The sequence below is a fragment of the Bacillus rossius genome, chromosome 6 (genome assembly GCF_032445375.1).
Source record: "Bacillus rossius redtenbacheri isolate Brsri chromosome 6, Brsri_v3, whole genome shotgun sequence".
In the NCBI taxonomy this organism is placed as follows: Eukaryota; Metazoa; Arthropoda; class Insecta; order Phasmatodea; family Bacillidae; genus Bacillus; species Bacillus rossius.
The window spans coordinates 9,444,500-9,470,346 of record NC_086334.1 but is presented as its reverse complement, the minus strand read 5'-3'; the positions used below and the strand labels follow the sequence as shown (position 1 = coordinate 9,470,346).

At 37.7% G+C, this 25,847-nt stretch overlaps 2 protein-coding genes across 3 annotated transcripts in view; both read right to left on the bottom strand.

Moving 5' to 3' along the window:
- LOC134532576 (beta-glucuronidase-like) overlaps nt 1-14,516 on the bottom strand; it is a 29,393-nt gene extending 14,877 nt beyond the window's left edge. Inside the window, exons 1-7 of one of the 2 annotated variants that reach the window (XM_063369113.1) lie at nt 14,454-14,516; nt 12,546-13,048; nt 9,802-10,018; nt 8,397-8,570; nt 6,985-7,160; nt 1,258-1,400; nt 477-682 (exon numbers count right to left, since the gene is read on the bottom strand). In XM_063369113.1, the coding sequence (XP_063225183.1) occupies nt 477-682; nt 1,258-1,400; nt 6,985-7,160; nt 8,397-8,570; nt 9,802-10,018; nt 12,546-13,048; nt 14,454-14,501 (1,467 nt within the window). In that variant the 5' untranslated portion in view covers nt 14,502-14,516. Of the gene's footprint in view, nt 1-476; nt 683-1,257; nt 1,401-6,984; nt 7,161-8,396; nt 8,571-9,801; nt 10,019-12,151; nt 12,315-12,545; nt 13,049-14,453 lie in introns of those variants that run through there. The other variant, XM_063369114.1, reaches the window with a different exon arrangement.
- A 1,185-nt stretch (nt 14,517-15,701) lies between these two features.
- LOC134533378 (peptide chain release factor 1-like, mitochondrial) lies at nt 15,702-24,882 on the bottom strand. The gene is made up of 8 exons (XM_063370899.1): nt 24,871-24,882; nt 24,126-24,165; nt 22,032-22,114; nt 21,703-21,889; nt 19,760-19,923; nt 17,649-17,766; nt 16,789-16,925; nt 15,702-16,152 (listed from the first exon to the last, which is right to left on the bottom strand). Exons 1-8 carry the CDS (start codon nt 24,880-24,882, stop codon nt 15,958-15,960), a joined length of 936 nt encoding a protein of 311 aa, XP_063226969.1. The 3' UTR covers nt 15,702-15,957.
- Between the last annotated feature and the right edge of the window lie 965 nt (nt 24,883-25,847).

Sequence of the window (25,847 nt, the reverse complement as noted above, 5' to 3'; positions counted from 1 at the left end):
TCTTGTATTAATGTACTTTTTAATATTAACATTTCATTAGTTTTATTATTGAACGAGACTGTGCACGCACTGTGCACTGCGCGTACTTTGATGTGAGACAATAACCAAACGACTCGTAACAATTTTGCTTTGCGCCTCTCCTTCAACGCCTTCCCCTGCGCTTCCTCCCCTACATTATTTCCCTTCTTTATCCCTTATTCGTCGTGCCCTCCCTCCCCTTTCACAAGCTCCACCCAAGTGACCGTCATCTGTGATCGGGTTCTGCGCACATTGGCCATAGTGTTGTTCCAGGCGAATTCAAAAACTGATACTAAAGTACTTGATACTTTTCAAGTGTACTCGTTTGCCGTTCCTGATACAGGCGCGATTCAGTGACAAAGTATCAGGTTGATACTTTTCGACCCACCTCTACTCTATGTGATACAAGATAGTACAGTAGCAGGTAGTGCAAAGTGACGCAGGACTGAGGTTCTCACCAGGAACGTGTAGCGATGTCCCGGGGACTCATGCATGTACACCGGCCACCACAGCTTGGCATTGGGCACGGCAATCTCTCCCGTGCATCCCCGCGTCTCCGCAGCCACGACAGACCTCCCGTCCAGAAGCTGCACCGCGCAGCGCGAGCTACCGCCGTCCGTCTCCTTGTCGCTCAGACTGTGTGTCACTTCGTACTTGACGAGTCCTGCATTGCACACAACGTGTTCGCATGATAACCAGAACAATGCTAGCATTGTGGTGGGAACAGGAAGCAATCAGTTAAAAAGTGAATGTGACGTAACACCTGCCGTCCAGGTGCCGTTAGTCTATCGACTAACTAACTAACTTACATTTTTTTATACTGAGGGAAGAACCAGACAAAATTTAATATTGCATTAAAAAGTTTTTGCATGTTATGCACATTCATTAAACAAAAAAAATTGCCAAAAATTAAATTTTAGTTGTCCAGCAATGTTGACCAATTAATTATAAATTATAATTATAATTATAAAAATACTGTGGTTGGTTTTTTTTAATCACAATATCAGAAGGGAAAAAACCCAGAAAATGCAAATATTTAATGCAAAAACATAAAATAGGCATTAAATACAAAAAAAAATACTTACTTTATTAGTACCTATTAAAAGTTAAATTAATTGCAACTTTAATGCTACTACTTTTCAATACAGAAACTAATGCATTCTCATAAAATGAGAGCACATGTGGAAATTTTTCAAAAACAAGTAATGTCATTTTTATTCAACTAAATTGAAAACTAACCTGTTCCATTGGACACCTCGGTGACGACTGTGATGTCATCAATGTACGTCTGTGGCACGGTGCACAGGTACACGGGGCGGTGTATCCCGGCGTAGTTGAAGAAGTCGAAGCTGTACGAGTTTATCACGTAGCCTTCTGGGTACCTGCAGGAAGCACGGTACCTCTGGTTCATGCTGGTTCGGTTAAAAAACATTGAGTGTGTTTGTACCTTTCACAATAAATATTTTTTTAAAGTTAATATTGCTAATCACCACTATTGGTTTCTGTTCAAAACAGACTTCATATTGAATGATCAAAAAAAAAAAAATTAACTTCATTATAAAATCATTCTCAACTTTTGCTGACAAGTTACGTTTCATTAAAATTTACAACAGATCATAGAGACTTTAATGCACCATCTTTGTGTTGACCAGTTTTTCTTGTTTGAATTTAACAGTCAGTAACAAAAAAAATTTCTATCCAATACTAAAAAAATGAATAAAAATTTTCAATGCTTTGTAATAAAATATTTAAACACATTATCCACATTAAAATTTGTTTTGTTAGGTAAACAGTTCTAAAAATAGAAATGAAACAATAGGAATGAGAGTACTTTAAATGGTTGATAACTGTAACAAAGGTGATGGACAGTGATAGTTAAGAATAAAGATTTCAGTGACGCAAATGTTATCACAAACTCTCTAATAAACTTTCAACTCCAAAAGACCCAAGACAATAACATCACAATCTTGTGAAAGTGGAGATAAGATGACTGTGGCTTTTCAAGAACCTGCAGCAGGAAAGATATTCCACATCTTCTAAATTCTAACAACAAGACGTATTAAGTCCTTTGAATGAATCTTGCAAGGGGGAAAATAGGTTTCAAACATTATGTTGGACATATGGCATTGGCATATGTCGAACATAATGTTTTAAATCAGGAATTATTAAATAAAACTAAATGATGCTTCTAGCAATGATCGGAACCCAAGAAGCTTGCCAGCGGTGGTCGCTTGGGGTGTGCGACACTTCGACAAATCAAGTCGAATCAAAGACTAATTTCCTTAGACTCTGTTTTTTGGGGGAAAAAAAATTAAGATTTTTAAGTGAAGATACTTTCTTAGAACATAATATGTTAAAAAATGGATTTAACTCGCCATACTGTATAAAAATATACAATGCTAACTTCATGAGTTATTTTTAAAGATGGCAGCTAAGCAATATTTAAAAATTGTATAGCAATGACGATTACTTTATTTTTAAAATTTGCATTTTTTTGCAAAAGAAAAGAATTAAAAATTAATTTCCATACTGTAATAATACAACCCAATAATATTTAAAAGCTTAAAGTTCCAATTCAGTTAGTCTTTGTGACAGACAGTAAGAATATTAGGCCCTTTACTTTAATAATATAGAATAATTTTAACAAATGCGTGGTTTTATTTTAATTTCCAATATTTGTCTCACTCTAACTCACATCATATGCTGTCACCGTCAATCTTACACACACACTCTCACACATACACACACACACACTAATTTATTTTGTATTCGTTATATCACAGTACGGAAATTATTTTGAAATTTTCTTTTGCAACAAAATACAAATATTATTTTTTTCATAGAAGTGGGCAGTGTTGTAACATTTTAAAACCCTGCTTGGATAACTATTTAAAATAACTTTCCAAATTAGCAAAGTATTTACATTTTTTAATTGTATGAAAAGTAAAAGATACCCAATTAAACATTTTTGCTGTATAGGTTGTGCAAAGAAATTATTTTTCCCTGAAAAGTATAACATGTACGATTTTATTTTGATATGTTATCAATAAAAAGGTTATTCAGGATTGCACAGCAAAAATTATAATAGCATAATATTGAAATTTGTAGTCACAATATCTAACAATTTAGTGCAGGTTGCAGACTTTAAAACTTTAGAAAAAAGTACATATAACTGAAAAACTAGCCAATATTTTTTTATTCAGAACCACGTAATTTGGCCTGTCAACATTCTATGCTTGGTGTAGAGTTCTGCAACATCCTTCAACTTACTTTAGTTTCACCTTTTTTATTTTATCACCTACAGAACAAATTGCCTCCTAACCAGAGACAATCCTACTATTTTTTTTATTCTCTCTCTCACAACCAGAAACCTGTACTAAGGGGAATATTAACAGGAGAAATCTATGCACTTCAACCAATTTGATCATATTCTTAAGGATATTTTTAAATTAAACGGCAGTGGCACAATACAAATACGTCTAGCAAAGTAATATTAGACTAAATGCATGTAACTGTTACATTATTTGATTCATTAAAGATATACTTTCATAAAGCAGGTGTTGTATATTTATACATTTAACATACATATGAACTATAATTTGCACAACAGCCCGGTTTCAAGATATTTAAAATGATGCTTATTTGTGTGCAAATAATTGTAATGTTTTCACGTTTCAAATGTTCTTCAAAACTAATTTTGCTACCAAATCAGTAATTATTTTTTTTGCTTTATTATTTACAAGCAGTAGGTATTGTTTGGCTTGCTAAATGTTTCCTGCACTGTTCTTTTTCAGTTTATGGTAAGCAGGATGTGCTAATTGAACAACATTCCTAAGCACTCAAAGCACTTAATTTGGCAAAATATTTAAGTAGGTACTTACCTTTGTCTACGGCCAAGACTTAGATCTTTGTCTTAGATTTCATTAGAATTGAAAAAAATTCTGGGTGGCTGTATTTTGGACTACATGAATTTCCATTGCGCTGAACGGGAATGTTATGTATGAAATAAATAAAATATTTTAACAAGACTGATGTTGCTTTATTTCTTGACGTGAATTCGATGAATGTCTTACTAGACGGCCGGGTGGCCATGCCAGAAAAATTTTGATAGCATAATTTGTGACACCAAACCACAACTCGGCCCATCGTTCATAAACACTGGGTCAACTGACTCCATATCAACATCAGAATCATCAGAGAGCACATCCATGTCCATTACCAAACAATTTTCTGCATTCCCCGTCGCTTATCGCGAGGCAGACGGCTGTGGCTTGCTCGAGCACAAATTTCGCGCATCGTTCAGGGGCTCGTTTTGCCACTGGCTCATTTCTCTCGGCTATTATTTGTCTCATTCGATACCTACGACACTTCTCTGACTTTTTAATTGCTTTTGCTCATCATTTTTGCTTGTTCTTTCTATTCTTCAACAAAAACCATTTTTGTTTAGGCATTTTGTGATTCTTTATAGTTATTCCACTCAACTAGCACCACTTAGTGCTCACTCATGAACAAATTAAAGTTTAAATCACGTAAATCGGTCAATTACATTCGGGGTGACAGCTCTCACTGACTTCAATTTGCTCATTATGTCATCCCTGTAAATGTTAACCAGGTGAGTCATGCGTAACGACCACTAGCAAAATCTACTCTACTAAAGGCCCTGTCACACTGTCAAATATATTGTCTCCAATATATTGGACAACAAAATTTGAAGGGTGATTTTGGATGAAATACGTCTTCAAATATATTGTATTCAATATTATTTGATGAGCACTGTAAAATATATTTGAAGTCATTTCACACTATCAATTTTCTTTGAGTGAGCTCGTTTTACCAAACATTCTGTAGAGAACAGTAAATAACAGTATTTAGAATCAAAAACAAATATTTGGGTCAAGGAACGTGGGCTTTTTTTAGTAGGCTATATTCAAATTTAGGTATATTGTAATCATATACAGTTTAAAATTTACGTTATCCAGGTGTTTTCAATACCTGCATTAAGTAAGCATCAAAGTGTTTCAAAAGCTGAAGCTGTAATTGCAATTGTAGCAAGTGTCAGTAAACTAGAAGAGAAATCTAAGAAAAGGAAACGCAGATGGTGGACGAGACAGTGGATACTTTCCCGGCAAACAAAAGGTGCTTTACCCCTTTTTGTCATGAACTTCGATACGAAGATGCCGATTCATTTCAGAACTATTTAAGAATGGATTCTGAAAGTTTTGATCTTCTTCTTTCAATTGTGGAGTCTCGCATTGCAAAGAAGGATACTCATTTGCGCCAGTCTATACCAGCAAAGCAGAGGCTGGCAGTTACATTAAGATTTTTGGCGACAGAGGAATCATTTAAGTCCCTTATGTTCTCTACAAGTATTCCACACAACACTATCTCAAAATTTGTACCTGAAATTTGTGGTGCAATTTATAGTGCACTTCAAAAACAATATTTAAAAGTATGTTTAGTAAGAATAAAACATATATAATTAAATGTAAATCTGCAAGTAGGAATATCCCTTCTCATTCCCGCTTATTTTCTCACCCAACTAGCTGCTGTTGTATGGACACTTTCACTTGTATTTCATCAAAATTGTTCCTATACTTTAAAGCGAACGTGTTAATTTTTGCTGTGTTTAGAAATTGGCAATTTTGTTTTATTTTGAATTAAGTGTATTTACTGTTACAAACCTCAACCTGAGCCTTTAAGCTAACTTCACCTCAGTCACATTATCTCTTTAAAATAATTTTTTAAATGAGATATTAGACCAGGTATGCTTGTTTCGTACAGCCTGGGAAGTATAGGCCTACTGACAAGGATCTGCTACACAAATATTTACATTCACGAAAAATGGTATTACTTTCAAAACTTAAATAATAATAATAATTGAATACGTAGGCAGAATTTTAATATTTCTAGGCCTTTCTTGAGAATCACCAGAGCTACTTACTTACTTACTCAGAGATGCTGCTTTAACATAGGTCAGTACCATCTATTGTTAGGAAATTATGAGTCTAAATTCCAGAAAATTCCAGACAATACTTACAGAGTAGCAGCTATTGTGAAATAAGGTGAACAATGACTTATAAGAAAGATTGATTGGGTACGCCAAAATAATTTTAGTTACATTAAGTTTGAATTGAAATATTTTAAAATTTATTTTAGATGTTATTAATTTGGATTTGTAGGTAAAAGTTCCGAAATGCATATCCTAGTTGATACCTCATTCCTGATGGCACATTTTGTAAGCAATGCTTGCTGTTTTAATTTAGTGTATCAAAAATACCTGAACATAAGCAAAACTGGTATAGCAATCAAATAATGATCGTAAGTTGAATACAAGATGTTTTCTGTTTTAAGGACCATAATTTTCCAAAACTACAGTAACTTATTTAAGTAAAATATATTAACCTGCACTTCCGTACATACAGATTCAATTGGAGGAAAATATACAATAACAATTATTCCAGCAGGAAATAAAATAGTATTAGTTCAATTACTGCATTTCTTTCCCATGTAGTATTCGCCATTGCTGATATTTAAACTATTACACTTCGGAAACAGAAACAAAAGCGGCCGCTTTATTTTAGATAACTCTGATTGGCTGATCCCATCCAACATCCAACATATTTTAGAACCAGTCCTATACGTAAAATATTTGAAGGAAACTCAATCTCTCAAATAAACATGGCTGCGATAGTGACGTTTAATGTGACGTCACAACCCTCAAAGATATTGGAACCAACATATTGGAAGGTGTTGGAAGCTAAAATTTGACAGTGTGACAGGGCCTTAAGATATAGTATTTACTTCAACTCTGTAGCTTTCATAATTTATAACAACTCTTATGAGTTTTTAAGTAGTGTCAAGTCCTCAGCCGAAGTGACACACAACCCGAGATTAAAGACATTCATATTCCTGTTGGAAAATTCATTTGAGAAATGGTGTTGGTACACAATGGTCGTCGGAACTCACTTGTCCGTGTCGTTGGAGTGGGTGACGGAGCCCTGCGGGATGGTGTGATGGGTGAGAGTGTTGTTGACGGCGACCGTCAGGAGGTTGGGGGCGCCGTACCGCAAGTGCGCAGTCACCTCTCCCCCGAAGGGCAGGTGACCCCCGGAGTGCTCCGCCACCGCTGCCCCGTTCAGCCACTGCGACAGTCCATCCCCTCACATACTCCCCTTTAACCTCATCAACTACTGTGCTCCAATTACATGTTCAGATTAAATAATAATTGTTAGAGAGAGTAAACTTGTTCAAATCAATAGAGCAAACATATGGCTAGTATAAATATGATAACGGCAAAGTATCAAAATGTGTGTTCTTTCTGTTTGAGCAGAATTGGTCCCACAGTGACCGCACTATCTCCCCAGTCGGTCGTACCTGAACCCATTGTTTTGACCTGGCTTCGAAAAAATCTGCTGTAAATACACCAGTGAAGCCACGCACTGGATGTTTCTTTGGACCGACACAGCACACTCAGGTCATGCAGCTACTAAGTTTATTTCAGGAGAAAAAACTTGGCGGATGTTGCAGCGGCAAAGATGGGTTTCTCAGGGTGCTTCAGTTCTGCCCATCTGTGCATTTTGTCAGTGCTGTATTCATCACCTCGCATCAACTCTAATGACTCAATATTGACAAGATGTTAAGTCACAATTCATTCATTCAAACTACTAAACTAGAGCTTCAAGTCACACAGGCCACTGGGAGAACACTGCAGTTCTCTCCAACGCACGAGCATGTCTCCCGATCATACATCCTCGAGCGCACACACAGAATTTAATTAATAAAGCTGTTGCTACTAACATGTAGGGCAAAATAATTCAGTACATAATACTAAATGCTTTTTTGCAGAATTATTCCCACATACATACATCTCTACCTCTTGCCTCTATTCACAGAAAGAAAGAAAAAAAGTCTGTTTAAGTCATCTTTCAAGTATCTTTGTGGTCTAGCTAATGTCAATTTTCATATATTGCACAGTATTTTGGATGTGCAAAATCTAGGGTTTTGACAAACCTAATAGATAAAAAATGTGAAGAAAAAATTTACTTTTTTTGGTGAGAATCTAGATTGCAAATGTTTGTACTGGAATGGGCCTTGTCATAGGATCAAGGGTTATTCGACACACACTAAAGAATCAGAAGCCAATAACAAACACCTAAATATCATCTCACCAAAGCACATTTACACGAAGAGTAAGCAAAATGTCGCAGCAGTCAATGAACACCTGATAGCAACTTGATTATGTACACGTTTGTAAAGCCTAACCTGCACCACGAAATAGCATGAATATTCCAGGTGTCTACACATTAGATAGCATTTTTTTTACTTTTACTTTAAAAAAGTAATGTAAACTGTTTAAACTTGTAGCAATTGATCCTCACCACGACTGCATTGTAGTGCACGCTGCTGAAACGTAAGAAGACCCTGAGGCCATCTTCCTTCCAGCGTCCAGGCACGAAGAACTCCCGCTGGTACCAGACCCAGCCCACGTAGTCGCGGATACTGGCGTTCACTGTGACGTCGTTGTAGCTGGCCGGGACGGGCATGTTGATCCACTAGGAGGTTGCAACCACGGTGAAGACAATATCACACACTACTACACGTGATTCACACCACTGACCACCCTACCTTGTCAGAAGCACCTCAACTAGAGTGAACGATATGACCATCATCAAGAGTACTTAATATTTACTATGGACCTTAAATTAACATCTTAACTTTACTCAATAATTTTGGTCTTATTTTTTACAACAAAATTAATAAATAAGACTACATTATTCATGTAAAAACCAATAGTTATTATTAAAAATAAGAATTATTTGGTGTATTTACAACTATATTCATAAATGAATAAAATAAACTCACAATTTGAGATGCCAGGCAATTAATTTTTACACAGAATCCTAAGCTAAATTAAAAAAATGTAAACTAAGCTGAGTGGTGCACAGTTGCTACATGTTCCAAGCAGGGACGTAACTAGAGGGGGTCTGACGGGGCTTGTGTCCCAGGCCCTGCATTTGTGGGGGTGCTAAACTGGCACCTTAATTTTTATTTTATATATTTACTTGAATATGGTAATGTTAGAACACAAAAAAAAATGGAGGGCAGATGAACTGAATGATTGACACTGATACATATATGTATGTTGTCAAATATTTAAAAACTGGTATTTTCCGCGTACTATTCAAATTGCGATATATGAGAGACTAGAAATAAAATTACTCCAAATAAATCAATTTATTTATTATCTAAGTTGAATAAAAAGTATTTGGAATAGTGGAATTAATATGTGTTGGTGATTTGAGGTGTTGTCGGGAAAGATTTTGGTTTAGTTGGTTTAAAAAATAAAGGGGGGGGGGGGGGGGGGGGGCACCAAGATTAGTTCTTGCCCCAGTTGGAAAATAATCTACTTTTGTCCCTGGTTTCAAGAGGTACTAAATGAGTCATTATTAATAATAGATCTAATCTGCAAAAAACTGTGGAAAAAATATACAGTTTTTTTTCCAGGATAAAAACCCCATGAAGCTACCCAAAATAAAAACCATTTTTATTAATATTCATATTTTTTGTGAGCCAAAGGCCATGTCATAAAAATATCTGTTAACTTAATGATTGATATTTGATGACTTTGATAAATATGATATATTTGATATTTAATAACTTTAATAAAATATATATTTTTTAAATGTGTATTTGATAACTTTGATAATTTAATTTGTGATATTTATGATATTATTATTATTTGCTGGTTGTTGATGATATTCCTCACTGACTGGTGAAATGTACCTGGTCCAGCGCAGAGGCGTACCAGCTCTGCGTGAAGCCGGCCTCCTGGTCACCGGGCGGGGACGTGCGAAACCTCCAGATGCCGTCCAAGGTCTTCACCTCCCGAGTCTCCGACTGCTGGGGGTAGAGCACCCCGCCTCGCGCCGGCCAGCACACGGCCGCCAGCACCAGCCACACTGGCATCCCCATCTGACGTCTGTCCCTCGCTGTGTGCCGCCTGAGGAACCCCGCAAGCTCTGAGCCACTCTCGTCCCCGGCTGCGCCCTTCTGAGCCCGATGTGCCACCACCTCCCCCCTTACAAGCTGCGAGCCCCCTCCTTCCACCACCACCCTCTACGACGGCCCGCCGAAGTGTGTGTGTGTTCGTGTGTCGGCCCGCGCCCACCGGTCCCGAGAGTTGCCGAGCGAAGACGAACGGTCAGTGAGTCGCGAGCGCTGCAAGAGGAAGGAGCTTCATGCATCTGTCATCGTATTTCGGAGGTTTTGAGCGATGCAGGGGGAAACGGGCCTCGCCACACACGGGCTACGTCACGGCCCTGAGAACAGAGCAGCCGGGTCCACATGCCCATTATACATGTGGTGGCGCCCTGAATTTCGACGAACACTTTGTAATGTTGCAGAAACCTGCCCTCCTAATTAAATAATTTTTCTTTTAAACTATTTTCATGAATGTAAATATTTCTTAAAAAGTCTTTCTAATGATATTTTACAGTTTGTTATATATTTTAGGGTTGATATTTTTCACTTGCTATGTTTTTAAGAAGGTATTTATTATTTTATTAGACATTTTCAATCAGTACTATTTTTTATGTAAATATTCACAAATGAGCCGCTGTTCTAGATTTTTAACTATTTAGGCCTACTTTTTCAGGTTATTTCTAAATGATTTTAATTTTGTAAAGTAATCTTATTATGATGGCTGTTCTTTATTTTAATTGACGTGTTGGATGATTCTAGAACAAGGGACTGTGTCTGGTGTGATGGTTAGAAAGAGAGGCATGAGAGGCCTGTAAGTGTAAGTGAGAAAGGAACAGTGCTTCCTCGCCAACCGAGATAAAGACGGTAATTCCCCCCCTGCATGGGAACTGAGTGATAACTGCTCTCTCACGGTGTGGGAGAGAGAACGAGAATGGAAGTCCCCGATTTCGATGTGAAATTGAAAAGAGACTGATCAGGGGAAGCCCAGAGTTCTGTATGTACAAAGTTTTTTCATGTATTGTAACTTGTTCTGTGATTGGCTTGTATCTGTAAGCTTGAATGAAGAGTGCGTGTGATTGGTCGGTGAGGTCATGTGACGTCTACTCCCTGCGTGGAGGAGACGAGTTCATGAAATCACCAGTCGTCTGTCGATCACTGCCCCAGTAGGTCGCGTTCGGTGGCTTCTCGCTAAATTATAATGTAATTTACTAATGGATAATTTCACGTTGGTGGTCAGAGCCAGGCCGAATATTAAGTCAACCTAATTTGTTTTATTTTCTTTCGGACAATAATTAGAAATTGCGCCTACCTTCGTCGGCATTCGGCTCGTAGCGAAATTCGTTTTCGCTGGGTGCGGCCCTGTTTGAGGTGGCACCATCTTCGTGTACTAGTAAAAACATTACTGAAGGACTTAAGCTACGCTATTTTTTTTTGGTTAATTCTCATCAAGCGAACTACGAGCATTTTTCGACAGGCATATGTATGTGGAATGAGTGAGCAACCTCTTTTTGAAGTGTTTGGAATCGTCGGTGCATTCTATTGTGAAAAAATAAAACAAAAACTAAAATTGGCGAAACATCTGTTTATTTTTGTATATAACGAACCGTTATAACTTCAACCCCCATTGCGGTAGCAAATATGATTGATACATTTGAAAAAAAGATTTTTCTCTTGATTAATTTACAGATATAAACCTTATTTAAATACTGTAAAATAAAGAAGTATATTTGATATGAAATAAAAATTCTTTCCATTTTTGAAAACAACTCAGATAAAATATTTGACCATACCTTTAAAACTAATAATATATTGTACCAGCTAAAATTAGTTGCAGCATAGCATTTTTTTTTTTTTTTCCAAAAATCAAGAAGACATAATCAATACATAACACAAACTTTATTGGTAACAAAGTGGTTTTAGTTAACATGTGCTTTATCACAGCTGTAAACCTGAGCTTCCATAAAAAAGAAAGTTATGCATAAAGTTGAAGGTTACAAATGAACCAATACTTTATTGAAACAGGTCAATGTACTGACATGACAACCACATCATTCTCAAACAAATTCGATAAAGTAGTTACATACTCAATACATATGCAGTTTCTGAAGCCATATTTAAAAAGAAAAAAATAAGGAAAAACCTACAAACTCACTCAAAGTCAAAGCTGTGCTCCTTTAGCTCACTACAGTATGATTTTACCAAACAGCAGTTTAATTTCACCAATTTATTTTGCTGTAACTGTTCTTATATATCTTAAAAGAAATTCTTATCTTTAATTAGAGAGCACTCAACCTCTAACTTGAATGCAACATGCCAATCACATCAAAACATTAATTCAAATGGTAGGTAACAAAAACACTCAACTGATACAATTCTCAAGAAGAAGATAGCGTAAACGTTATCATTGTGGTTTTAGCTGCATTATATAAACTAATCAAAATACGAAATAACACTCTACATTGTCCAGTGATTCCAAAACCAAACATCACTTGAGTGAGCAGTTGCTACTCAGCAATCCTGCAAGCAGCACCTCACTGAATACTCACCCTCGGTGGACGAGGCACGAGTATGGCTTCTCGCCCGTGTGCGTGCGAACGTGCTTCCACATGTTGCACAGCTGCGTGAACGTCTTGGGGCAGAAGGTGCAGCGGAAGGGGCGGTCGCCCGAGTGGATGCGCTGGTGGATGCACAGGTTTCCCAGCTGCGTGAACGTCTTCAAGCACACCTCGCACGAGTACTTGGGCTTCTCCTTCCCCACCCTTCGCCGCCCCTTGGCATACGACCTCGGTACCTTGTGGAACACGCTGTCCTCCCGCTCCGACTGCGGCGTGCTGTGACTCGTTTCCGAACACTGCTCCCCGAACAGAACTGATCTTGCTTCACCGCCACGCTCTCTCCTATCGTTTGTTATACTTTCTACTGCACCTAATGTTTGTACTGGGACTGCCCCCACGCACATCGAACTGAAATATTCTGGTGAGATTTTCATCATCGGTTTGGTGATCCCACTTAAATCTACCATGTGTGGCTTCTGCATTAACACAAATGCCTGAAACAAAGAGCAAAAATAAACTTAGAGATTAAATTTAAATGATGTATGCTATCTTAGGTCATAGTTGCAGAACTATAAAACTGTCCTTATACAAGATACACTGGTAAAACTGCTTTTTCATGGATCCAAGCTTATCCTGGATCCTGAAGGCTTGATCCCGTTGGCATGATCCTGTGGTACATGATGCTTGCTGTTATAGTGCAGTATGTTGGAAGTTCCTGCACATAAAAGAAATTGAGAAGTAAGAAATATTTACAACTGTAGGTAGGGAAAAAATCCTTTTTATTCGACTATTTCACAATTCATTATTATATGACAATATTTTTTTATGTAAAGGATCTTCTGATATACTGAATTAAAACAGCAAAAGCTTCATACACCACAGGATCAAACCATCAAAATCAAGCCTTCAGGATCCAGGGATAAACTTCAAAATATGAAACGAAATAATTATACTATTTTTCATTCTCCATAGTTGGCTACAGTTGTGATAAACAGATACACAATGGCGGGTAAACAATGAATGGCGGTGGCAGTGTGAAAACACAGGTATTGTAATGTAAGCTATATTAAACCATGTTTTCTGGGTACATTTAGGGACGTCTCTAGTACTTGAAAAACACTATTTCCATTTTTATTTACTTTTTGTTCCCCAAAGCTGCGACGTCCATTGCTGATATAGTAGTATAAGCTAAAAACTATTATTTTTCTCAATCTAGTAGGAATTAAGAAACCACCCTTTTAGGGTAAATTTAGGAAAGTGTTTAGTTTGAGAAAACCATGTATTCCAATTTTCTTTTCTTTCCATTCTAAAAAGCCATTACGACCGATAATTACCGAGAAGGAAAGTAGAAAGAATGGTGAAACTGTTTTAGGTGGTTAAAAGGGAGGGGTCTGGGAAAATCTGAGAGATTGGTTCAACAGAGGGGGATATGGAAGGAAGAGGGATCATGAGGGATGATTAATAATAATATATATTTAATATATATTTCACTTGCAATTGGGCATCCGCCCGGTGGCAAGGAGTTCCCACCCAGTGGAAAAAGGAAGTGGTGACGAACAGAATAACGGAGGTAAGTGTTACCTGGTGAGGATGGGGTGGGAGTGGAATGGACGTCGGAAGGGGGGGATGCAGGTTGTGAGAGGAGGGGACTTGAGGAGCCTTCAGGATTTGCAACAAAAAAGTAGGAGGGGGATCGATTTATTGCCACTAGGCGAAAGCCCAATTGCAAGAATATGCAATCATTCGACTTCCACCTACAGACCTTCTCTTGTAAGCATCATGATCCTACACCTATCAACTTATCTCAAGAAGTTCCAATAAGCCTTGAGTTACAAAATTAGCTATTTTTTCCTACAAATAGACGAAAGTTACCAAAATAATTCAAATTAATGTACTCACCGGTTTAACATCAGCTATTATATATGAAGCTGCATCATCTTTTCCCATTTTGACGTCATATGAAGATACATTTTTTTCAACAACTACCTTATACGATAAAGGATCCTTGTTTCCAACTACCTTAAAAGAAGAATCATCATATTTTTCAACGACATCAAATGAGCATTCATTATTTTTTACGGCGGCTTCGACTTGCACTGGTATACTTACATGGCAATGTTCATCATTCATTTTTATCATCGAAGAAATGTCAATTTTAAGTACACATCTTTAATTAGTGGTTGCTGGGAAGAGTTAAAATTTTTTTGTCTGAGAGGGCGCCAGGCTAGTCTGCAAATTAACCACTGCTGTGGCAAGGGAGTCGCCAGGGATTGTAAGGGGGGGGGGCAGTTCCCCCCCCCCCCCCTAGAGCCTTAGAGATATAAAATAATGTAGCTAAATGCAAAAAAATACATACTTTTCCCACAACTTGCCCCCCCTAGACCATCGGCTGGCCATGCCCTTGTGCTGTGGGGTGGATCAGCCCCAGTGTGGCCCACTAAGCTTGGTAGCTACGACTACACTGTTGCCTTACTAATATACTGTTGTGCTCAGCATAGTGCACTGTAGCCTACCTAGAATTATTTCAAGGAGAACAGTAAATAATGGTAGAACGTATTGAGGATAACGGCACTTTTACTTGACACAAGGCACTGGTTAGACATGTATAAATAGTGCGCGGACAGAATACGAAAACCCTTGAAAGGATACAACACGTTGCATGCTACACTGGTGGTGAAAACTCAAAATTAGTTCCAGTGATGTGGAGTGGGTGCAGCCAACCTTATAAACTTTTTAACTCACACATGTAAATCTGGCTCAACAACATACGCAGTGACTCTTGCTGGCTGGAGAATCTCTGGGGTCTGGTGTCGGCCAGTGCTGTAAGCAGGAACCATGTGGCAGGATGGAGAAAAATTTGCAAAATATCAAAAACTTTTCCTTACAAAAAGAAACTCAATACTGTGTGTGACAGATACTACAAATGAGTCGGGATAGGACAGCTGTTCAAGGGAATCAATCCTTCAATGCCTGGTTGGTGAATAGCACGCTGATCGTTGGCGCTGCTACTTGCAGCCACAACCTTACAGCCAAAGAAAATACTCATTATTAATTATTACAATTACTAATGAGTGATTTTTCATTAAGACAATGGAAATTTGAGCTGGCCTTATTAAACTGGAAAAATAATAAATAATACTAACAGGATCATATAAAAACTTTATTAACTTCTGTCAACACAGATAAAGATAACTTACACTGGAGACTAAAAGTCTGATCAGTCATAGCTATAAACTATTGTTCATAATGTTTTTTTTCTATAGTGAAAATTATATTTATTTTGAACTTAATGGATACTTAGTGATGAACAAACAGTTATAAAACTGTTAAAAACGCTACTTCTATGAAGCCTCTCCAAGTCTTCGTCTTATTCATGAACTTGCTCCTGTAATGCACTGAGAGTCTATTGTTCTAAGATCTGCTGCAGCCGGCTAGCCTTCTCTGCATCGTCTAGGTCCCGGATGAGGCAGTCCAGGGCCTCCGCCCCCGACAAGAACCCTCGCAGATTGTGCAGCGTGCTGCCCAGGCGGTGGTCTGTCACACGGTCCTGGTTGAAGTTGTAGGTGCGTATCTTCTCCGAACGCAGACTGGAGCCGACCTAAAGCATGCAGATGACAGTCAGGAAAAGGAGGATTTTCATGTGGCTAATGCCGCGTGTGTGCATTAGATGGACTCTACCACTCAAATATTTTCTTCGTACTTTCCACCCAGTCCATTCATTTACGCAGTAAAACTGTCACCGGGCAGTCTTTGGGGGAGGAGGGAGGGGGGGGGGGTTACCACCCTGAACGCACCTTTGTTGTTAGGAAGGTAAGTGGTACCTGCGCACATACTGATGTAGTGATGTTATTGTAAGGCACCTCTTCGGGTGACACGGGGCTCGTGGTAAGTGTCCACTCAGATAATAACTTTGAATACCTGTGGACTGCGGGAAACAGTAATGTGATTGAAGCTCTTCCAGCCACTTAATATTCTGCGAAGTTTGGCCTTGGAGGAACAGCCTGGGCTCTGTATGCTTGATAATGATAATGACAAATAAAATAACATTATTAGCCTTTCCACTGACATTGCTCTCAATTGCTCTTATTATACATTACTAAATCTTCTCCATTAATAATTAACAAATGATTGTTATTTGTTAGTAAGTTATACTTAGTTAGTCTACTTCATCAAACAAACAAACTACAATTCACGTCCAGGACGACGCTCCCGGGTGGTGTCTGCCAGGGCCCACCTGCAGCTTCCTCGCGGCCGCAGTCTCGGCCAGCTGGCGGTCCGTCTCGCGCTGGTACAGCCGTGCTCGCAGCGTGCGCAGGGCCATCTCCCTGTTCTTGATCTGCGACCGGTCCACCTGGCAGTCCACCACCAGCCCTGCAACCGGCCAGTAGCACCCCGACCCTTGCTCTCTCCACTGACTGCGCTCATACTGAGGGAACACACGAGGCAGAAAGTGGCTCGCTTATACATAGAGCCAAAATTTTATGGTGTTATAAAAAAGAAAATTTCATCATCAAAAATAATGGATTTCATCTTTATCGTTAAAAATCAAAACACACGTAATTATAAGTACATATCAAGCATAATTACATTGATAAACTGCTTCAACAATAAAATTTGTGGTAAGACACTTCAAATGTGTACATTAAACAATACTACTAGAACATATATTGATGCAACTTTTAAAAAAAAATGCAATGTTAAAAAACCAAAATCTTTGACTTGATGTAAGTTTTTGGACATACGCCATTGCTAAAATGGCGTATGTCCAAAAACTTACATCAAGTCATGCACTCCCATTGCACAAATCTTTCAAAGACAATACCAAAATCTTTGTACATTTTCTTGCAATGTATCTCTATAGGCTTTTACCGATGACTTTATGGTGGTATAAAATGAGAGATCTTTTTTTTTATTATGATAATTGAATGGTATGGTCACCACTCTAGTTACCGAACAGAAACACACTGCTCGGAGGATTGATTCACTACTGAAGCTGAGCGATCCACAGCAGCTGGCTGGGGTCAGCCACCACAGGTTAACAAGTGAGGACGAGAGGAACGGGGAACAGGGAGCGGGGAGCGCGGGCCTGCTTGCCTGTGGGCAGGTGGGTGACCCTGACGGCGCTGTCCGTGGTGTTGACGTGCTGGCCCCCGGCCCCGCTCGCCCGCTTCGTCTCCACCTGCAGGTCCTTGTCGCGCAGTCTCACCTCCACCTGCGGCCACCACACGACTGGCTCCGGCTCCGACCCTCACACACCACGGCGACGCCTCATTACTGTCCCTAGCGATCACACAGCAGTTATACTGCTAGGTAATTTGTTTATTTATTTTTATTTATTTATATTTGTAACATGCCACACCAACAGCACAAGGCTCCAACGGTAGGCACAACATGTAGGACAAGTACAAAACAAATACAGTAACAGAACAAAACAATTATAACAACACAAAAATAGTAGGACAAAACAAAGACAAGACAATATAACATAGAAATATCCATATGAATGCTTGAATTCTAATAATTATACTTAAACTAACAAAAAGTTTCATGAGAGTAACATGGTTAAATTAACATATACAGGTATATATAAAAATTTTAGATTAATTAAAAATTACAATTATATAAAATTGAAATACTGCATGTAACTAAGGTAAGTACCATTAAGATAATTCATCTTTGGATGTCGAAAAAATATATTTTTTAACAAATTTTTCTCTGTGGTAGGTTGTAAGTGATTAACATACATATTGAAATTATTAACAAGTCTATATATTATCATTTGTATTTAAGAGAGTGCACAAAAGAGGTGGGTTACGGCTATTAAATGAAGGAATTTAAATGCCAGTAACATCAAATATATGAGGACATATAAGATTACCATAATAACAATTGTAAACAAAAATAGCATCTAAGATTGTTTGATACAACATTATGGCTGTAATGTAATGAAAAGTTTTTGCAATGAAACTTCTTTGCTGAGGGAGTTACAATTTCGGAGCATTAGGAAAATTCCCATTGCATGAGGGGAACAGTTGGATAGGTGGTGGGGGAACCGGGAGAGGAGGAGACAGCAGGTGAGCGGTAGAAATGATGCAGCATACGTACTTGCACGCTTTCACACTTGCATAGGCCCTACTTCCGCAATGGCATAATTTACCACTCGCATACTTGCATTTTTTTTTTTATCTGTGACCTAAGCCAAAGAGAATTTTTTTTTCCCAACCTTAATGTTGTAATATAATAAGCAAGAAGATTCACTTCTGTCGCGCGTAGACTCCATGCACACATCATTAATTTGTTCCAAGGATAAGCAATTACGTACATTTAGTACTGGAAGGTTAAAAAAAATATTCCAGAATAATGTAAAGAAACAACATGAAGTTTCAACTAAAATAATTATGATGCCATTGCTTCAGTTTAGTGTAGGTTGGAGGAAAAAAGCTAGTAATTATAATATATTCTTTCAAAAGTAATTCAATAAAAAAATTTTTTCGAGCCATAGATGTAGCCATCCTAATAATAATAATTTTACAATCACTGAAAAAAAACATTAGGTACTGTACAAAATAGTATGCAGTTTTCCTTGGAACAAATTCTATTTTTTAGATGTTATACGTGAACTAAATAAGAATTTTTTTTTTTTAACTACATTGGAATTTTATTTAGAATCTATATAAAAATTGTGATTAAATTACGTAATCTTGTTATTGAATAATGACACAATTATAATCCCTTCAGGTTTGTATCAATGAGGTTTGACTGTACATGTCGTAATGTCACAATTCATCCAGAGAACACTTATCAAGCAATATTTATGATCAAGAACATACCTATAAAACAGTCGGTAACGCATGATATGCAGTGTTTGTACAAACAGTGGCAGTAACTACTGGTTGTGGGTTCCAACATCAAGCAACTGAAATCTATGTGCACTGGATTTGGGTACCCAAGTGGTAAACAAAAATAACTAAAAATATGATATATATACCATGTAAATATTTTCAAGTACATAGTGTTTTGAATGCTTTACCATGCTCAATGTCATATTTTTATCATAGCACTAATCAGAGTGACCATTTTATGACCTCGAGTGTTTCGTAAATCAAAAAATTGTATACAGTGTTACAAATGGAAGAGTACAAAAATTGTCTAAAGAGCCGGTGGTGCGACCAGCAGACGGCAAGACAGAGGCAAAGAAACTGTACCTCGGCCGGCTGGGGCAGAGTGGCCACCGTCACGGTGCTGGTGTGCACGCGCCCAGACTTCTCCGTGGCTGGGACCCTCTGCACGCGATGGACGCCCGCCTCGTGCCTGAGGTGTTGGTAGGCCTGGTCCCCGCACACCAGCAGGCTGGCGTGCCGCAGCCCACCTGGCGGCCCACGCCAACACCCTCGTCTCGGTCCACTCGCTGCCCTGTTCGTCAGACGTGCAGCTAGTTCGATCGGTACTCGAGCGGTTAAAGACTCAGTTAAGCCACGAAGAACCTTAAGTCAGGATGTTACGCTGAAAATGCATGAAAAAAAAAAAACCAACCTGATGGCTATGTTCATGGCGGACTTCAGAACCACATGACTCAGCACTAATAAACTGATTCACATAAAGGAAGGGCATTAACAGGAGGAAATACTGACACCTTAGAAGAGTGATTTCTCAGCCAATGAGTTATGGATTGTTTTCTGGATTACCTTCTTTTATTGCATATTTATATGAAACACATGACTAGAAATTAGAATAATGTCACTTTCAATTTTCGAATAAATAACCTGGCAAATAATTACAACATTGAACCAATAAATTATGGACATGATCCCCATCAAGATCATTACAGTAAATAAAGGGTGATGATCCAAATTGAAGTACTGACACAATAAACGTGACGGGGAAAATAGGAGAACTCTGAGAATACCTACCATGTCAGTGAAACATCTACCATGTTACTCACTTCAAAAAATGGGGGCAGTCACGCCCAGATTCTAACCAGGATTTCTTGGCAGAAAGTGAGTAATCTGTTCACTTTTAACATGTTAAACCAGTGTCATGTTAAACTAAACTAAACTTTAAAAAAATATATATATATTTATAATGAAATAATTATTTATATTGTAATATAAGATTATAGGGCCAATTGTATTATATATGTTTTTTTCCAGTATACTAGTAAACTAAGCAACAAAATTTATTTTTATAGTACTGCATTTGTATCATTGAGAAATTTGAATTTAAAAAAAATTCATTTTTCTCTTTACACTTCAGTTTGTCTGAGGTCCGTCACATGTGTGGTAAATATACATAGGTATACATATATATAGAGAGAGAGCTGTTTACATCACAAAATAAAATTTAACCTAAAGTAGACAAATAGAATTACTGAATTACAGAAATGAAAATTAGTGTCTTTTTTGATTGACTTCGCCATTGCATTTCATAATGACAAATGAACTGATAAAGTATTATAATATGTCTGCTACTGCGTTTATATCCTCCTCTTGCCAAATACATAATGAAAATAAAACAAACTGAACTTTTAATTGGAAAATTTTCCAAATCATCTTTTCATGATATTCTGATACCACCACCCTTACCTGATACTAATATGTATCAATTTTTAAAAATACTGACGAAACTATATGAATAAATAATTGAAGCATGAACTTTCATAAATATGTTTGAGAATGTCATTATTTAAAAATTTAAATGCAAAGCAAGTTCATTGATGGTTATCCACATTTATTTACGTATTAAGGAAACATCTTCAGATCTATTTACTTGTAGTTAAACAATGACTAAGACGATAAATTTTAAGATTTATCTTTAAAAAGTTGTTAAAATAATTCAAAAACACTATTACTAAAATTATAACAAACAACACAGCAACTATTAATAAAACTCAAGAGTTGTCAATGTATTTTTTTCCCAATACTTTAGATGCCTGTGCGGATACCTTGGTATTGTCGAGAGATGAATATCGGCCGATATCCAATAGTAACATCAGAACAGCCCTACTTTTAAAGACGTAACAGAATTGACAACACTGTGATATATCTTAGTGACAGACGCAACACGCTAGAGGGGTGGACTTCCCGAGGTGGTGGCAGCGCTCACGATCCAGACGGCATGCCCGGGAGCGCGGGAGCCGGCAGGCACGCACCGAGGTCAGACTGCTCCAGCTCTGCCACCTGCGCCTGCCAGCCCTTGTGGTCGGCGTAGCAGCGGTACATGTGGAACAGCTCGTGGGCAAACAGCATGGCCTCCTGGCCGCCCACGCCCGCCGACACCTCCACCACCACCTCGCTGCAGTCCCCTCCGGGGGCCTCGGGAACCAGGGCGTGCCGCAGCTGCGACACACACGAAACACCTGCTACGAAGCCCGCAGTGGTCTGTCTTCCCCGACCACGAGCTCGTTACACTTCTGATATCATTTCAATATTCACGTATTAGAACAAGAGTAACAGTGCAGATCAGGGGCACGCACTATACCTGTGCCTCGAGGTCACGGATCCTCTCCACGTACCCCGCCCTCTCTTCCTCTGCAAGGGAGGCCAGCTCCTTATCCTCGGAACCTGTTGCAGTACAAGGGATAATAGTGGCGTGGCAAAGTTACAGATACGTCGCGACATTTCTCTTCAACGACTATGCTGCATTCATCTAGTGGGTCAAGTTCAATACGTGATACCATACCTACTTGATTGGTTGAAAAGAAAGTAGGGAGAATGACATAATGTAAGTTGGCCAATGATAACAAACTTGAATGGAGTAATGAAGAAGAATATGGTATGTAATATTAATGATAGTTGAAGACTAAATAGGAGTGTGAAAATAAATACAAATGATTGTGAATTTTGGAGCGATAGTATCTGTCGTATGAGTAGGAGTAAAGTAATATGTACATGGAATGGAATATTTTTATAAAGCGAATAAATAAGTAAACAATAAGTATTTAATAGACAGTAAGGAATTTATTGGATTTGTGTGGTAAAGTATGTAGTAGTCATGAGAGAAGAGCAAGGTGGTGTTTATATATACTGAATTAATATAATGTTAGAATAAGTATTGTGGTTGTAATTGTCATGATCAGGAGAGCGACGTTTCATGTTTCGCGATACAGAATGAATAAAATGGAAGTCAAATTTTTTTGCCGTAAATTTAATATAGGTATACAAAATGAATATTGAAAGTAAATGATTACTACTATAAAGTCAAGAAAGGTAAGTGGTTTTTTATAGCTTTTAAAAGTTTGTGATTGGCAATTGTTTTTTTATGAGCATTTTGTTTGTTACGTTAGGTAGGTACTGGAAAAATGGCTCATTTTCCTAAAAGCTAGGTTTGCAATTTTTGAAGTGATAAAAAATAAAGTTAGGTCAGCAAATAAATATTTTTACATCACAATTTAGTAGGGATATGGATGAAGTCATCAACAAGGCTTTGCTGGAGTAATTTTGACCTGAAAGCTCTTACCGTACAAGTGCGGGAATACACATTTTTGATAGAAAATATTCACGTGTTTGTTTTGCACACGATGTTGAGAAAATTAAATTAGAGTACAAAATATATTTTCGGTATTGTCTCCTATACAACAATGAGTAGGGCTTCACAATACCCAGGACATTAAAATCAATTTGAAAATGAAATAAAAAAACATATTTTGTACAAAACAAGCACGTGAACACACATATTCCCATGCTCGTCTCACAAAAATGTAGGGGAGGTAGTGACATCAGAGCCACCATACTGATGAGGCCATTAATACTGTTATTGTATCGGGATAGACTATTCCCCTACCTATTTCTTCATTAGTTTAGCAAGAAAAATGATAAAACATGTCCTGCATTTCCAATTGAATGTTTGATACTCACCCGATATTAAATCATCCAAAACTTTAATACTACTTTGAAGATTATAAATATGCTGTACAATCATGAAGACTTTTGCAAGGTTATTCATTCGTTTATTAACATCCCTATTTGATGATTCTCTAGTTTTACAGTCATCATACTCGGTTCTGAGCTTCTTAAGATATTTTTTTACACGAGGATCATCAATAGTTAGTCCTGAATTTGCACTTGTACAAAACGTTTTGCTAAATTTGTCACAACGCAGAGCACATCCCAAATGTTCAGACACTAACCTACAAACGTACATGCTAGGGTAAAGAGAAAAGTGTTTCCTAAAATACATAAACGATCGAATCATGTTGGTAATATCGTATCAAATCCTTAACAATGAATATGCTTCATTATAAATTTTGAATTTTGTACATAAACTTTTGCAGTTACGCTCGATCTGTTTAGAAAACATTATATTCCAGCGATGAATGATGAAAACAGTACCACCAATCACTCAAAAAGTTTCCTGTTCCCTGTGTGTTGGTAAAATAGTTGTTAACGGAGAAATCAAGGTTTAAAAAAAATGAATATTTTATTTTTTAATTTTTAACAGTTATCACACAATGGGATATTGATCCTTATTGCGTATCCAGTTTATATCAATGTTGTATAATACATTATTCGAAATCAAATATATAAATTTATGTTATGGAACAGTTTTTCATGGAAAACAAATTTAACTGCTTACCCCTTATTTTAATATTACATGTTTCCAGTTTATATCTAAGCTATCGTAAAATTAAAAAAAAAGTTAAATTGATAATTGTACAGTTACGAACACATTCTACTAAGGCCTTTTCAAAATACCGCGATGCGACGCGATCTGGCGACGCGATGTAGCGAAGGCAGCGACGTAAATATATGTCGCCAGCTAGTGCACTTCGAAATAGCGCGACGCGATCGCCATGCAGCTGGCGAAAAAAACCGAACCAGCCTGCACTCTGCTGGGGATATTTTACAACATGGTTGTAAACAAAAGTTTTTGGTGGTAATATTCAAATTGTTGTTATTATATTTGTACACTGACTGACTGGTAGAAGCATTTAATTATGGATAGGAATCGCGAAGCCCATAATATATTTCTAGCCAAGCATTATTTTTCTCCGTCTGATTACAATGTTTGTTACTAGAAACATCGTACAAACACAGCTTTTTCTGACTTCATCAATCAGACGCTCTTCAATACTCATTTCAATTGAAAAAAATCCACGTGTTGTTTACTAACATTACTTAGATGCATCAATACATCGTTTCTTACCTCTTGTTTTCAGTACTTCTTCATCTTTACCACAATCTTGTTTCTGATTGGCTGTTATTTCTGACGTCATTAGCGACATCGCCGAAGCGACGAAACAGCCTCGTCGCCAAGTGAGCTGTCGCGCATCGCGGGCGATGTAGTTGTGATTGGCTGGTTTGGTATGACGTCACGTCACATCGCGTCGCATCGCGTCGCGTCGCGGTATTGTTAAAAGGGCTTTACAACCCTTGACTCCATTTAAACAAAGAACACGATCTCCGTAGCGTAGTTGGATGAACACCAACCCTCTATGTACTAGAGGTGGGTTGTTACAGCAATTTTCGGTATCTGTTCCTTCCTGATACTGATACAGCATTGTACCATGTTACAAGTCTCTGATACTTCTGTATCAGACGGTCCCAAGAGGCAACAAAGCTCCGCGTACGCAGACCGTGCGACCGGAAGGAGAATATGATACATTTATCACGCCTGGTAATTCTCTACCTCTGATACTCTCATGCCCGCCTGATACAACCAGTATCAATCAGTTCAACATTCACTGCAGTTCGTCCTGGCCGTGTATCACCATGTTGCGGGCTGTCATGCTTTGTAGTTAGTATCTTTATAGTGAAATAAGGAATGGATAAGTGCACGAAAAAGACTTCATTTGTGTGGAATTTTTTCACGGAAAATAATGAGTTTGCTAATTGTAATTTGTGTAAACAAAAACTGAGTTATAAATCATCGACTAATCTGAAGAAACATTTGAAAAAACATTGATATAGTATGCTCACTAATGTACCTATCTGTTTTTTTATTTTTTATTTTTGATAAAATCGTGAATTTTTAATGTATAAAAACACTAGTTACTAATTGTTTTCGAAAAAAGAAAGTCCATATGTTGATTACATCTGTTATTAGTGTCAACTGAGAATTTATTTGCATTTTCATAGCTGTTAGGTGCACAAATATAAATATTATATCTTGTATTAATGTACTTTTTAATATTAAAATTTCATTAGTTTTGTTATTGAACGAGACGGTGCACGCACTGTGCACTGAGCGTACTTTGAAGTAGGACAATAAACAAAACGACTTGTAACCAGGGCTGCCACTCTCATATTCATGAAAAACCTAGATAACCTACAAAAAAACCCAGACACATGGGTAAAA